Source organism: Melopsittacus undulatus, chromosome 7, assembly GCF_012275295.1.
Source record: "Melopsittacus undulatus isolate bMelUnd1 chromosome 7, bMelUnd1.mat.Z, whole genome shotgun sequence".
Classification (NCBI taxonomy): domain Eukaryota; kingdom Metazoa; phylum Chordata; class Aves; order Psittaciformes; family Psittaculidae; genus Melopsittacus; species Melopsittacus undulatus.
Genome location: NC_047533.1, coordinates 25,293,951 through 25,308,195, shown reverse-complemented (window position 1 = coordinate 25,308,195; position 14,245 = coordinate 25,293,951). Strand labels below are relative to the sequence as shown.

Sequence of the window (14,245 nt, the reverse complement as noted above, 5' to 3'; positions counted from 1 at the left end):
CACCCGCACAGGGGCTACAAAGTTTGTGCGCGGCTCCGCTCTCCGCGGGCCGGGCCGGTACCCTTCGGCACCGCTGGGCTTGGCCCGGCGGAGCGGGGAGGGCACGGGAAGGCTCCACGGACGGCCGCCCCCGCCGGTGCTGTCCGTCGGCTCACCTGCCCCGCGGGGGGAGCTGGAGGCATCAGCGGCCCCGCCAGGGCCCGCCTCCCCGCCCCGCTGCCATTAGCAGAGATTACCCTAAACACTTGCCGGTCGCCGCCCGTCTCCCTCCAGGCATTGGCGCGGCAGCCTGTCAATCAGGCCGGCGCCCCGCCGCGCCGGGGCTCCGCCGTGCCACAGAGACGAGCCGCGGCGGCGGCAGACGCAGCCCCCGAGCGGGGCCGTGTCGTGCTGGGCTAGGGGCAGACGGCTGAGGATGGAGGAGGAGATGCAGCCGGCGGAGGAGGGGCCCAGCACCCCCAAAATCTACAAGCAGCGGGGCCCCTACAGCGTCCTGAAGACCTTCCCTGGGAAGCGGGCGGCGCTGGCCAAGCGCTACGAGAGACCCACCATGGTGGAGGTGCCCCGCGGGCGCGGAGTGGGGCAGCCCTTCCCTCACGCCGCCGAGTCGCTGCCCTACGCGCCGCACGGCCCCTTCCCTAACGGGCCCGCCCGCCCCGCTGCTGCCCTCGGCGCTGCCCAGGGACACCCCCGCCAGCCGCCGCCTCCGGCCCCGAGCTCTTCGGGCCGCTACGGCCCCTGCCCGGCGGCGGCGGGGGGCGGCGGCGCGGAGCTGAGCGCAGGTACCCGCAACTCCTCTCTTCTGCCGCGCAACTTCGCGGGGCACTTTGCAGCAGGCGGGAGCGGGATGAGGGCTGCGGGCTCTCCACAACACGCACACACCCACACCCCTCTGCTAGGGGGCTGGCGGCGGTCTTGGGGTCCTCCCCATGGGGGCTGGCGGCGCCGGCGGCCCGGGGCCGGGGGTGGGGGGAACGGGGCGAGCGGCTGTGTCCGTCCGTCGGTGGGGCATCGCTAAAGTTCACTGGGGCGGGTGGGGCCGCTGCCGGGGCCAGCATCGGCCGCGGGACGGGGAGGGCATCGCGGCCCCCCGACACCGTCGGGGCCGTTCGAGACTCGGCAGGGCAAGCGTCCGGCGGCCGGTTCGCACCTGCGGGAACGGGCGGGGGAGTCCGTGCCGGGCCCTCCGCTCCACAGCGGCGACGGCCGGGGGGTGGGGGGCTGCTGGCTGCCGGAGGGAGCTGCTGGCGGTGAAGGCTGATGTTAAAGAGGTGATGATTTTAACAGGAAGAAAATAGGCAGGCTGCTTGCCTGCACCGTTTTCGTAAGATGCAGCGAGGAGCAGGGGTTGGGGTTATTTTATTATTTTTTTGCTTTAAAGGTGTAAGATACCGAGATGCTGAACGCATATCTTTCTGGTGATGGCTTGGAGTTAAAAACCACGTAGATTTTGATGTGCAACCTAAATTTGGCATCAGGAAATGGGAAATTGCATCTTTAAGCAGAGTACAATCAAAAATGAATTACAATAAATCCTATATAATTGCATAGGTCATTCTCTTTAATGAGATTTTATTAACCTGACTGTCAAGCTTTTGAGTCAGGCAGATATTTTATCTTCTTCAACTGATAAAAGTGTCAGCTATAAACCACCATATAAATATTCATAAATCTACACATCTGTGGCAGCCTATCAGCATCATTCTTTTGGACATTAAAAGCATTCTAATTACTTTCTGTCTAGCAGAGCTGAAATGCTGCCTGTTATAGTATGTGCTTGGCAGGCATGATTGCTTTTGTTTGCCATCACAAATAGCAGCATCCTATTTTATATACTGATGGTCCAGAATATATTCAGGGTTTGACTGAACAGGATGAATATTATGAAGCACCATCTGGTTTTGATAACATCGGGTATATTAACTCATCTGTTAATTTTTGACACATCAATGATTTATTTATTTAGAAAAATTGGATCCTGTTTTGGTATGTTGCTGTTTGCCTTTGTAATAAATGTGATGACATTTCCTTACTAAACAGGGAGATATGCTAGTTAATAGGATATATGGCTATGTTTTAATGCCTGTTTTCACTCAGAAGCAGCCATGTACTGGATGAATTTATCATGTCTTGTTACAAATAATTGAAGTACTTCACCAAAAAGTTTAATACTTGAATAGATCAGCCTGAAAATTCATAGCTCTGATGCATAGTCCCATGATCTGTGGCAGAACATAGTCTTTTCTTCTTTTCTTGAAAATACTTCTAATTTGAAATGCCAAAATGGTGGTAGTTTAGTGGGTTTTGTGGCCCACAGTCAAAATGCTGCTGATAACTGTGACACCTCCGTTTCTTTACAGAAGTGGATTACGCCATGGAAAACATTCAGCTGCCTGGTAGATGATATACGAGGCTATATTCACAGTAAAGCCCTCTGGGCTTTGAAGAGCAGAAGTTTGGGCTTTCTTCTGCTTCTGTAGATTGTACCAGCCAGGTGCTAGAGCAGGCTTCAAAGCTTGTCATTGATTCAGTCCTGTGCTCAAAACAAAACAAAAAGATAGTTAAAGAACTACTGTTTGTGCAGTGAAGCTCTGTGAAGTCCCTGTCCCATCACCTGTGCATCCAGGCATTACTTTGGGTTCCTGTATGGGTCCCAGCATAATCCTTCTCAGCTAAGACTGAGTACCAAGCACAGCAGATTAGGAGAAAACAAACCAAAAACTTGCTGCAGTGTGCAGAAGTGGGATTTTCTACAAGTTGTCACATGGGGCTGATAAAGCAAGAGGTGAGGTTTAGACCTCCTGGGAATTGTAATCCCTGGGGTGCAGAAACTTTGCTGAGCTATGAACCTATCCTTCCTGCTTGGTGATGGGGAAACACCAAGTGCCTTGTGTTGGAGGAGCTCTGGCAGTGGTAAGCTGAGCTGGAAGCTTGAGGGTGAGCTACTTGTAACTTCGGGGCTGTGTGTGTAAAGTACTCCCTTCCAGTCATCCAGAGCCTTGACATCCTCTTGCCAAATGTGTGAACCAATTTAATAGCTCTGGCTGCTGCTGGGGAAGCAGAGCTGTGGTTTTGCCCTAGGGAGTGGGAGCATTTGTGTGTTCTGCATGCAGGGTTGCTCTTGTTCTTTGCCCAGCATCCACAAGGTCTCTGGCCACCTGGCTTCTGGGTTCCCTACAGCTGCAAGGGGTGGGCTGGGCCCTTTCCAGAACACCTCTTAGCCAGAGGTTCATCTCCTTATAAGTGGGTGTTGTAGGAAAGGAAGGATCCTTCCATTTTAACAGGTATCCAGCTGCAGGTCCAGAGTTGTTCTCCACAAGGCAAGGAGTCACCATCCGTGACTTGCAGAGTTTTCCCACTTGGGTTACCCGTAGTGCTTGGCAAATGCTTACTTGAATGAAGGGGTGGAGGGCTGTGCATCACAGTTTTATAGAGACACCTGTTTCGTAAGTTTGTTTTCACAAATTCCCTGCTTTTGTTGATAGCTCTTGTGCAGGCAACAGTGAACAAGCTGCCTGCTGGCTAGTAAAAAATCCTGGGTTCAGCTGTAACAGTTGTTTTCCCCTTTCTTAGTAGCTGGTGCAGTGCTGTGTTTTGGCTTTAGTCTGAGAGCAACACTGATAACACACTGATGTTTTAATTGTTGCTCAGCAAGGCTTACCCCGTTCAAGGACTTTTAAGTCTCTCATGCTCTGCCAGTGAGGAGAGGCACGGGAAGTTGGGAGGTAGCAGAGGCAGGACACCTGACCCAGTCTAGCCAAAGGGGTATTCCACACCACAGCACGTCATGCGCAGTATATAAACTGAGGAAGATACCCAGAAGGCCCAGATTCTTCTCCCCATCCCACCAGGAGCAGAGGGGAAGAAGACAGGGAGTGAGTGAGAAGCTCTGTGATGCTGAGTTACCAGCTGGGCTTAAGCCACAATAACTAGCAATTTCAACTCATAATGCAGTTGATTCTTAATCTTCAGGCCCCTTCAGATTCAAAATATCATGTTTGCTTTTGAGAGTGCACACCTCCAGCACACCCACAAGTAAGGATGCTTCCGTATTTTTGAAAGTTTTCTTAGTGGTTAGAGGTCTTGCCAAGGATGAATGGTTTCTTCTTCAGTCCCTCTCTAAATGACCACCCTGGCCTCTAGCATCCAGAAGAGTTGCAGGAAGAGGGGTTAGGGGAAGGAGGAAAAGTAGGTGTTCTCAATCCTGTGCCGTGGTGAGGAAAAATTTAGCTCAAGATCACACCTTTTAGGGAAAGATTCTGCATGAGAAATGCCATCTTACAGTAAGAAATGTGGAGCTGTACTGCAACATGAGCCTTCTCTGTCTTCTAGTGAATATGACCACTGCTGCAGCAGCATAAACCACACAGGTACATTCAAAGCACCAACAGATATCCGTTTTCTTCAGTAAAATGTTTTTTCTTTGTTAGTTTATTCAGATTATTTTCCAGGTATGAAAACAATGTGTATCTTTGGTAGCATGTATATTACATTATTATAGTTAGCCAAAGAAATTCCTCTTCCTTAGGAAAGCATAATGTAGACCTTTCAGTGTGCCTTAAAATTTCATGTGGGCTTTCATTGAAAGGGGGGAAGGAAGAGCAGAGCTGTCTTTGACGTGTTGTTCCAGTGCCAGCAACCTGGCATCTTTAACACAACCAATTAATAAAGCTCTGTTATGCCTGGACACCAGAAAGTTTTTTAAGTGAACAGAGGAGGTGAAGATCATTAATTTGGCTTTAACAAAGAAGCTGGGAATCCTCATCTGAAAGCAGATCTATCAGATCAGTACTGAAATGGCTAAACACTTACCTTCATCCACTGGACTGTCTGTGATCTTCGTGCAAAATGCGTAAGAAAGCATCACTTAGTCATATGAGGTGTCAAATGACTGTGAGAGTGAAGACCTTAGGCCCACTGTAGGAGAGGATCTGGTTTGAGACCATCTTAAGAACTCGAATGTGCACAAGTCCACGGGACCTGATGAAATCCATCCACAGGTCCGGAAGGAGCTGGCGAATGAAGTTGCAAAGCCACTGGCCATCATATCTGAAAAATCATGGCAATCAGGTAAAGTTCCCGACGACTGGAAAAAGGGAAATATAACCCCCATTTTCAAGAAGGGGAAAATGGATGACCCAGGGAATTACAGACCAGTCAGTCTCACCTCTGTGCCTGGCAAAGTCTTGGAGCAGATTCTCCTGGAAGGCATGCTAAGGCACATGAAAAACAACAAGGTGCTTGGTGACAGCCAGCATGGCTTCACTAGGGGGAAATCCTGCCTGACCAATTCTATGATGGGGCTACAGACCTGATGGGCAGGGGTGGAGCAGTTGATGTTATCTACCTGGACTTGTGCAAAGTGTTCAATGCTGTCCCACATGACATCCTTGTCTCTAAATTGGAGATACATCAATTTGATAGGTGAACCACTTGGTGGATAAAGAACTAGCTGAATGGCCTAATATAAAGGGTTGTGGTCAGTGGCTCAATGTCCAGCTGGAGACCAATAACGAGTGGTGTCCCTCATGGATTGGTTTTTGGACCAGTCTTGTTCAACATCTTTGATAGGACAAGGGGTAATGGATTAAAATTTCAACAGGGGAAGTTTAGATTCGATATAAGGAAGAAATTTTTTACTGTGAGGGTGCTGAGGCACTGGAATGGGTTGCGCGGGGAAATTACGAATGCTTTATCCCTGCGGTTTTGAAGGCCAGGTTAGATGAAGCCTTGAGTAGCATAGTTTAGTGTGAGGTGTCCCTGCCCATGGCAGGGGGATTGGAACTTGATGATCTTAAGGTCCTTTCCAATCCTAACTCTTCTATGATTCTAAATGCTCTCAATTTTGTGACCTAAGTGTAGACATTTACTGCAGCGTTCGTATCTAAAAAAGTAATGACAAAGTCTGTGCATGGACAAAGCCATTTGAGGGGTACAGAGCTGCTGCTCAGGATGTAAATTAATAATAATACGGTAATAATTGAACAAATCAAGAAATACCAATCATCAGGTGAGAGGACTGAAATAGTGCAAAGTGGAGGGTGAAATGGTTGAAATTGCTAAGGTCCTGGACTTTGGAATCTTGCTGAAAGTTGCATACTAATGAATGCATTTCCTGCAGAGGAGAATGTATGGTATTGAGACCCACTTTATAGTTATAAAGATGGCTTTTTAAACCAGCTGCCCAAGATTTCAGTGGGAACTATGGAAAAGCCATGACCTGAATCCAGAGGCATTGAAACCCAACACAATGTGCTATTAATAAAACTGTCTGGTCTAAGTATTGAAAAGATCCTCAGGTGTAGGAAGTGCTGATGTTACACCTGCCAGTCTTCCCAGACATCTTTTCTGATACATCAGTGTAGGTCGTCAGTTTGAGTTTCAGAAGTTTGCTCTTAGTAAAACCCTGGGTTTAGTCTGGCAGTTGGATAGCTAAGAAGCCCCACAGTTCAGCATCAATGAGAAAAAAACATAAAGACATGCTATATCTGGGAGTTGGTGCCTGATCTGCCATATGATAGTACCTTCAGGTTGCTTGCATTCTTAAATAATCTAGGTAGAAATACTTGCACTTTTACCAATTTAATCCTGCACTGTTAGCACGTGATAGGCCTGATCAGGAAAGTCTACTTTCAGGCAAAAGTCTGGTCAAAGTTGGTAGTTCTGTCAGACTAAAGGCTGTAGAGTCTAAGGCATTAGAATTGCATGCATGCTGAACATTGTAATAAGGAGAATGGATATCACAATAAGACTTTAATATACAGTTTACACTGTTCAAGTCTGGTGCAGTGTCCTGAGTTCAGCTATAACAGCTATTTTCCTCCTTCTTAGTGGCTGGTGCAGTGCTGCATTTTCAGCTTTAGCCCGAGAACCAAGGCTGATAACAGATCTGTCTTTAGTTGTTACTAAGTAATGTTTACTCCCATCAAGGACCTTTCAGGTTCATGCTCTGCCAGTGAGGAGGGGAATGGGAAGCCAGGAAGAAGCAGAGACAGGATACCTGACCCAGGCTAGCCAGGGGGGTATTCCATACCACAGCACATCATGCCCGGTATAGAAACTGTGGGGAGTTACTCAGATCGGTCTGGGTATCAGTCGGCAGGTGGTGAGCAGTTGTATTGTGTATCACTTGTGTTTATTGTTTTTATTTCCTTTTCCTCTTTTAGTTTTATATTCTCTTCCCTTGTTATTTCCCTTACCATTATTATTATTGGTGATAGCAGCAGTGGTTTGTGTTGTACCTTAGTTACTGGACTGTTCTTACCTCAGCCTGTGGGAGTTACATTCTTTCAATTCTCCTCCCCATCCCTCTGGGAGAGGGAGAGAGGGAAAAGGGCACCTGAGTGAATGGCTGCATGGTTCTTAGTTACCAACTGGGCTTAAACCACAGCATGCAGTCATTTAAATGGAATCATCCTTTCCTACAAAATACATTACATTAAATCAATTAAGAATCATATATCAGTGATTATTCAGTAGTAATCACATAAAGCCAACTTTTTGTCATTTCTTAGTAATTAGGCATTGTACAGTGCTTGCATTTCTAATTACAGACAGTCTGTAAAAGCTGCAGTCCCAATTTCTACGATATATGCTAAACGGGCAGCATTTGTTTCTATTTTTGATCTATCACAAGAAATAACTGTAGTTGTTATTCTCATTTCGGGTTGTTCGGACTGTGGGTACAGGGACTGTTAGTGCTGTCAAAGTCACTTCAAAGTGGTTCTTGCTTCAGCACAGAGCCACATGTTTGCAAAATGTGTGCTGAGAGCATCCTTCACTATTGCTGCCCAGTGGTACCTACAAAAAAAGCATTTGTGAATCTTTATGGTGGCATTTCAAAATAGCTCTGCCTTGTCATGACTTTCATTTTTATGTCTTTGAATATGGGATAAAGTGAAGAGAAAAACAGTAATTGCTGTTGTTGTGTCTTTGTAGTAGATCTGATACTGAACTGAGGATTAAATCAATACTGTCATTTCTGTATAAAATTTCAGTTACATTTTAAGCCATTATCTCAGTGAATATGCATTCACTCACTGCCTAATGCATTGAATTTTACAACAAAACTAATAATTAATTTTATCTTGGTTGATGTTAGTGTGTATTATAGTGTTCTTCAAAACTGGTATTTGCAATGTCATTTTGCAGAATTTTAGGAGAAACTGTAATATTAGAATAGCATCTCTTACACCAGTCTAATCCCTTTTCAGTTGTTTCATTCATATTTTGTCCTCTTGCAACAAGGGTATGTAAGGAATGAGTAACTGGTTTGTCAGCAGGGACCATAATGATTAAAATACAAACAATAAATACGACTTCAGGTCTGGAATCAGATTATAGGATTAAAATGGATGAAAGACCTGCTCTGTAGTAGGATTGCAAAGTTCCAATCAATATCAATATGTAACAGTTTTAAAGGGGAAATGTGGGGGTAAAGAAATAAGGCATAAAAAGCCCAACTTGAGGTTGTTAGTGATGCTCGAGTTCCTTGATTTTCATTTGGTTTATCAGTAGGTTCCAGCTAGAAAGCTGCAATGTTAACCATAGTTTTAATTTATATTATCTCCATTGTGCTGTTTTGTTTTGTCCTTGTGTCATAATGGTTAAAGACCTCTACCTAAGCTGGCCTTAGGTTAATGCAGTAAAAGGGAAGGAGGGACAGCAGGTACAGAGGATACAGAGCAGCTGACACCTCACCAGCACCCCCTTGCAAAGGGGGAAGCAGTATCTCCACATTTCTGCCATTTTGAGTTTGTAGTGTGGAAATAGGGCATTGGTTAATGTTTTGAATCAAAGATACGTTGATGAAATCTGCCCTGGTTCGTCTGAGCCTATCTACAAGAGTGTGGTAGGACTTGTCAGTGCAGGAGGCAGATAGTGAGGATGCTTTAAGTGGTCTTAGGGGCACCCCAATCTTTCACATGCAGGTGGGCTCTCTTTGCTTGGCCCTGGGCAGCCTTGTAGCCCAGCACTATGCCTGTGCTTACTCTGTCCATTTCACCGTCATTATTCTTATGGTGAAGTCCTTGGGAGATCACATCCTTGGGTTTTGTACTGGGGAGGTCTTCTCAGGCTGTGTTCAAGACTGAAAGCATTTGTATGCTGTTTCAGCCTTCCCCTCTGCAGAGATCTGGAGGATGGTAAAAATGCAAAGTAGTGTTGTTTTAAATGTTCTTCAGGCCAGATGTACTAACCTCAGCGTGAAGTAGATTTTCCACCAGAAGGTATATCTTCTGGATCATGGAGAAGTGCCGTGAGAAGTGCCACCTCTGAAAGGCCTGGTTACTGAACATTTCTGTTCTTTATGTATTATCAGTGTGATGAGGCTATGTTTTCACTTCTGGTGATGAAGTCAGGATAAATCAAGGTCTGGGGTGCTTAGTCTCATGCATCTGTTGCAGGTTGCCTTTTGAAAAATAAATGCGTTTGTCACTTTCTAAAAGTCAAGCCTGCCTGAGAAGAGCTCTCCAAATTTGGCAGTGCTTAAACCTACCAGGCTTCTGATTTTTTCTTTTAAATCTCATGCAAAATGTTAGTTGCATCTTTGCAGATACCTAAAGGAGCTCAGCTGTGAATAAGCCAAAATAATTTTTTTAAGTATTATTTTTACTGGGGAACCTAACAGGTCATATCAGAAATGTCTTGGTAATTTACCATCTGTGTCCAAGAACTGTTACAGCAGCTTGAGCTATATACATAGTGCAGAAGTGAACTGTGCAGGTTTAGGTTGTAGCTTCTATTGCTCCCTGAGACATGACACCTTCTGTCATTAGTGGCAGGGCTGACAAGGTGCAGTGTGGCATTCTTATCCTGCTTGCACAGCTGTGCTCCTGCCTTTGGGAACTGCTGCACAGCCCTGTACAGAGTTTCCTGATTGTGTCCAGAGCAGCTTGAAGAACTCTGCACTGCTTTCCAGTATGTGATACTGGCCTGCCCACAAACTTGCAGGAGGTCAGCAGGGCAGAAAAAAATCCTCTCCTGTCCAGAAGAGCTTCATTGTACGTTTGATGTCGTTCTTCAGTGGAAGAAGAGGGAAGAAGGTGTGTTTATTGCTCTTGAGCTGTTCTTGGAAATATCTAGAAACTAAAGCAAAAGCAACAGAAGGAAACTATAGAACTGGGGGCAAGTCATGTGAAGTGTCCCAATGTCAAGCAAGTGCAGCAAAGATGAGATGGAACAGAAACAAAGCTTGGAAGCCTTGTTGGAGAGGAGCAGGGGATAGGAGAAAAATGTAGTGCAAAGTCCTGCAAACGTGCAGGAAAGTGCCTGCCAGGAGCTTGAGATAGGCTTCAAGTACTTACATAAACTTTTAATTGTAGAAAATTGCATGGAAATTGTATTTTCTTCCCCATTTTCCTGTCTTAATCCCTTTGAAAGAAGATGGCAGTAAGCAGTGACTATCATCACAATACATTTCTGATTAACAGCAAGGGCACAAGGGCACTCTCAAAATAGAAGCAAAGTCAGGATTGTTTTAAATCACAGTGTTGCAGAAGTATTAAAGCAGAAGCCATAATTTTAATATGTTCAGAAATAAAATGCATGCTACTGTAAACAGTTGTGTACATTCATCTAGCTGCTACTGCCTGACATAACCTTTTGCGTTAGATTTCTGTGATTCATCTTTTCTTTTGTTGCAGAGAGTCGAATGATTCTGGATGCCTTTGCCCAACAATGCAGCCGGGTTTTAAGTCTCTTAAATTGTGGTGGAAAACTACTGGACAACAGTCACTCTCAGTCCATGATTTCTTGTATAAAGCAGGAAAACCCAAATTATAGTGAAAGACAAGAGCAATGTCAGCTTGGGAAAATGGTCCATAGTCAGACGTCAGACATTTTAGACATAGAGATGCAGTATATGCAAAAGAAACAACAAACCTCAGCCTTTCTGAGAGTTTTTACTGATTCCCTTCAGAACTACTTGCTTTCTGGAAGCTTCACTTCTCAGAACACCTCGTCAGTAAATGATTTTAGCCATTTGGCAGATGTGGATCCACTTTCAACCTCTCCAGTACACACTTTAGGTGGATGGACATCTCCAGCAACATCTGAATCTCATGGTCACCCATCATCTTCTACACTTCCAGAGGAGGAAGAGGAGGAAGAGGAAGAAGGTTACTGCCCTCGGTGTCAAGAGCTAGAGCAGGAGGTAATTTCATTGCAACAAGAAAATGAGGAACTTCGTAGAAAATTGGAGAGCATTCCAGGTAAATAATCCCCTGCCATATAATATTGTCAACCAGTGATAAAATTACTTTGGGTTATAGGGATTTTTATAGTTTTGGTTTGTTTTTTTTTAAGTTCTGGTTATTTTTTAAGGATGCAGTCATAGTAATCCAACACAGGAATTTGTCTCCAGCCAAAATTCCTACAGGTGTGTCCACTGGAAAATGACCTGCTAGTACTCATCCATATGAATCTTTAGTCCTAGGCTAGTGAGCTGTTTTGTAAATGGGATGTACTTGTAATCTCAGATCCCAAACTTCAGGTCATAGTAATTTCAAACATATGTGTTTGTACCTAATTATCTATGTTGTTCTTTCAGTGACATTCCATTTTATAATCCCAATTCCCTTTTGGGGCTTCTTATTTGTTTGCTTAAAGAAACTGTTCAAAGTTACATCCATACTTTTAAGTAGATTTGACTTTTACCTTGAACAGTATCTTTTAAATTGCTGTTAGCTCAGTGGGAAGCGCAAGTTCCATCTCCTCCCATTCACCTTTGAATAAACCTTAGAAAAGTTTTTGCAACAACTTCTCCAGTTCAGCAATACATAGCAGCTGCTGGGAGAGAGAAAGCAGGCAGAAAATCCCTGTCTGATAGAAACCCTGTCAAACTTCTCTTGTGCCTTTAAACTTCTCACTGTTAAGGTGGGCTGAGATACTTGAAGAGTGATACTGGAGATAAATAAAGTACCTCTTGGTCCCATAACCTCTAAACTTTTAAGTACAGACAAAAATACACCTCAAATAATACTAAAAGGACGTTTAAATTTAGTAAGGAAGATAAGTATACAATACACTTCTGACATGTGTAGCCACTAGGAACCTGCACTGTTGATAGCTGAAATTTGAGGCGCTAAGGGTAGATCCATGCAAAGTTAATGGCACTAATCCCTAAGTTGCAGAAAAGGACAGATAATATAGCATGGGCTACAAGAGAGAAAATACTTGAAAGCTGCTATCTATGCAGAAAGGAAGAAGGCAGTAACTAACTACTTCCCCAATATGTAGGTGCAGTTGCAAAATCTGAGCAAAACGAAGGCAGCAGTACTCATAATTCTTCTCCCCAGCTGTCAGTGATGTATTATGCATTACTTGTATTACACTGTGGTTTTCTTTTGGGCGTTGGTCCCTAAGGGTGCTAGCAAATCCCACAAGCAACGTTGTTCAGAGAAAACCCAAAATCTATAATACTTTCTCCACCCTTCCCAAACTCTGGAGTCACCATAATTTGTGCTCTCTCACTGGATTCAGTAGTGTTTTTTACATTATGTGGAAACAGTGTGACAAAGGAAATCGTGTGAATTTAACTCCTGTTGAGTCCTAGCTTCAGGTGTATAAATCAAAAATTATCATTAGAGTCTATCATCAGTCCTACAGCTTTCATTTAATCACCTGTATTGAACCCAAAAATCTTTTTGGCTTTGGCTAAAGCATAACTTAAAATTGATTTAAGTAGTATCTCAGAAGTCCTCCAGTCTGGAGTTGGAGACTCTGATGAACAGAGTCTCCAACTCTGTACCTTGTCAGTTATTGATTCCAATGGTTAATTTCACTGGTGAAAATGTGTGCCTTATTTTCTGCCTGACCATGTGAAATCAGCTTCTAGCCATTGACTTTCATGCTTTGCTCAACTCAATAAAGTGCTGTTGGTACTTTTTCTGGTTGAAGGTGTTTACAGATTGAAAGCTGACTTAATTTCCATCTTAGATGAACTAAGCAAACAGCTGTTTAAAACTCCTCAAGTGAATTCAGTCCTTCTTTGCAGTTCTTTTCTCCCCTGGTGCTCATTTCTTTAAAAACTGTGCCCTGGAATACATGCAATATGTGCCTATCTGCCTGAGCAAAGGTGAATAGTTTCTTTGTTCTCCCCCATGGTTGCCCTGGTCCTTTGGCCATTGGTTGTGCTGCTGAGCTTCTCCTTCTGTGCATGTTTCTTCCTAGTCATACATACTGTGTGTTTGGCTGTGTTCATGTATGAAGTGATCCAGCTTGCTTTGGCTGCCCTGTTTGCCCAGTGTTTGCTAGTGCACCAATTTCTGTATCATCCAGATTCTTTTTATAGGTTTTAAATCAATATCGTGATCTTGGTTAGAAGTGCAGAACAGTATTGAGGCTGCTGCCACTCCCCGTCGAGCCTTGCTAGAAACACATCTAGTCATGATGGTTTCCCCAGTGACAAATATTTCAGATGTCAGTAGCAGGTTCTTAATCCATGTATGCTATAGTCTACTGATGTTACATGTTGCTGCTTTTGCAATCAGATAACTCATGGTAGCAAGTTAAATGCCCTTCAGGAGTCTAGATATATTAAATCTGTTCAGACCAACTTTTTCAAGCAAACCTATAATCTCATCAAAGAATGACAGTCAGGTTAGTCTGACAAGATGCACTTTCCACAGGGTCATTTTGACTGGCATTAATTTTATTCATATTCTTTAGTTCTAAGTCAGTTGAATCCCCTTGCAATTACCTGTATTTTGCTAGGATTAATGCTGAGTTAAACAGCTAGTATTTACCAGGGTCATCACAGTTACCCTTCATTTCCCTTTGAAAGAGAGATGAACCCCCCAGGAGTAATGAAACACCCTGTTAACAGTGCATCAAAGGAAGCAGACAACATAAAATAAATGTGCAAGGACATGCAACTTCATCAGTCAACATAAAATCGTCATCAGATGCATCTGCTACTGTCTGGGTGACGTATACAGGTATGTCTGAAGTGACCCATGTGTTTGAGGAAGCATGAAGAGCCACAGAAGGGACCTTCAGGTTTTGCCACATGGCAGGACAGAGGTCTGAGGTTGACAGGCCGTCCCACAGCCACACTGAGCAAGGTTAATCAAAAATCAGCTAAAGGCAGTATCTAATTATTTTTGTCTCCAGTGATGATTTTGCTCAGTGAGCTTCTGCTACGCAAAAAGCCACTCAGAAATTTTCCTGTGACTTGAAACACCCAACTTTGTTTATGAGCAGGCACATTGCTCACTCTGAGCATTTTAGTTTTGCCCATCAGGAC

The 14,245-nt window shown here is 44.4% G+C and overlaps 1 protein-coding gene across 1 annotated transcript in view; it reads left to right on the top strand.

Moving 5' to 3' along the window:
* Positions 1-415: 415 nt before the first annotated feature.
* BEND4 (BEN domain containing 4) overlaps positions 416-14,245 on the top strand; it is a 29,115-nt gene continuing 15,285 nt past the window's right edge. The window contains exons 1-2 of the mRNA XM_034064934.1: positions 416-782; positions 10,644-11,210. Coding sequence (XP_033920825.1) covers positions 416-782; positions 10,644-11,210 — 934 coding nt within the window. The remainder of the gene's footprint in view (positions 783-10,643; positions 11,211-14,245) is intronic.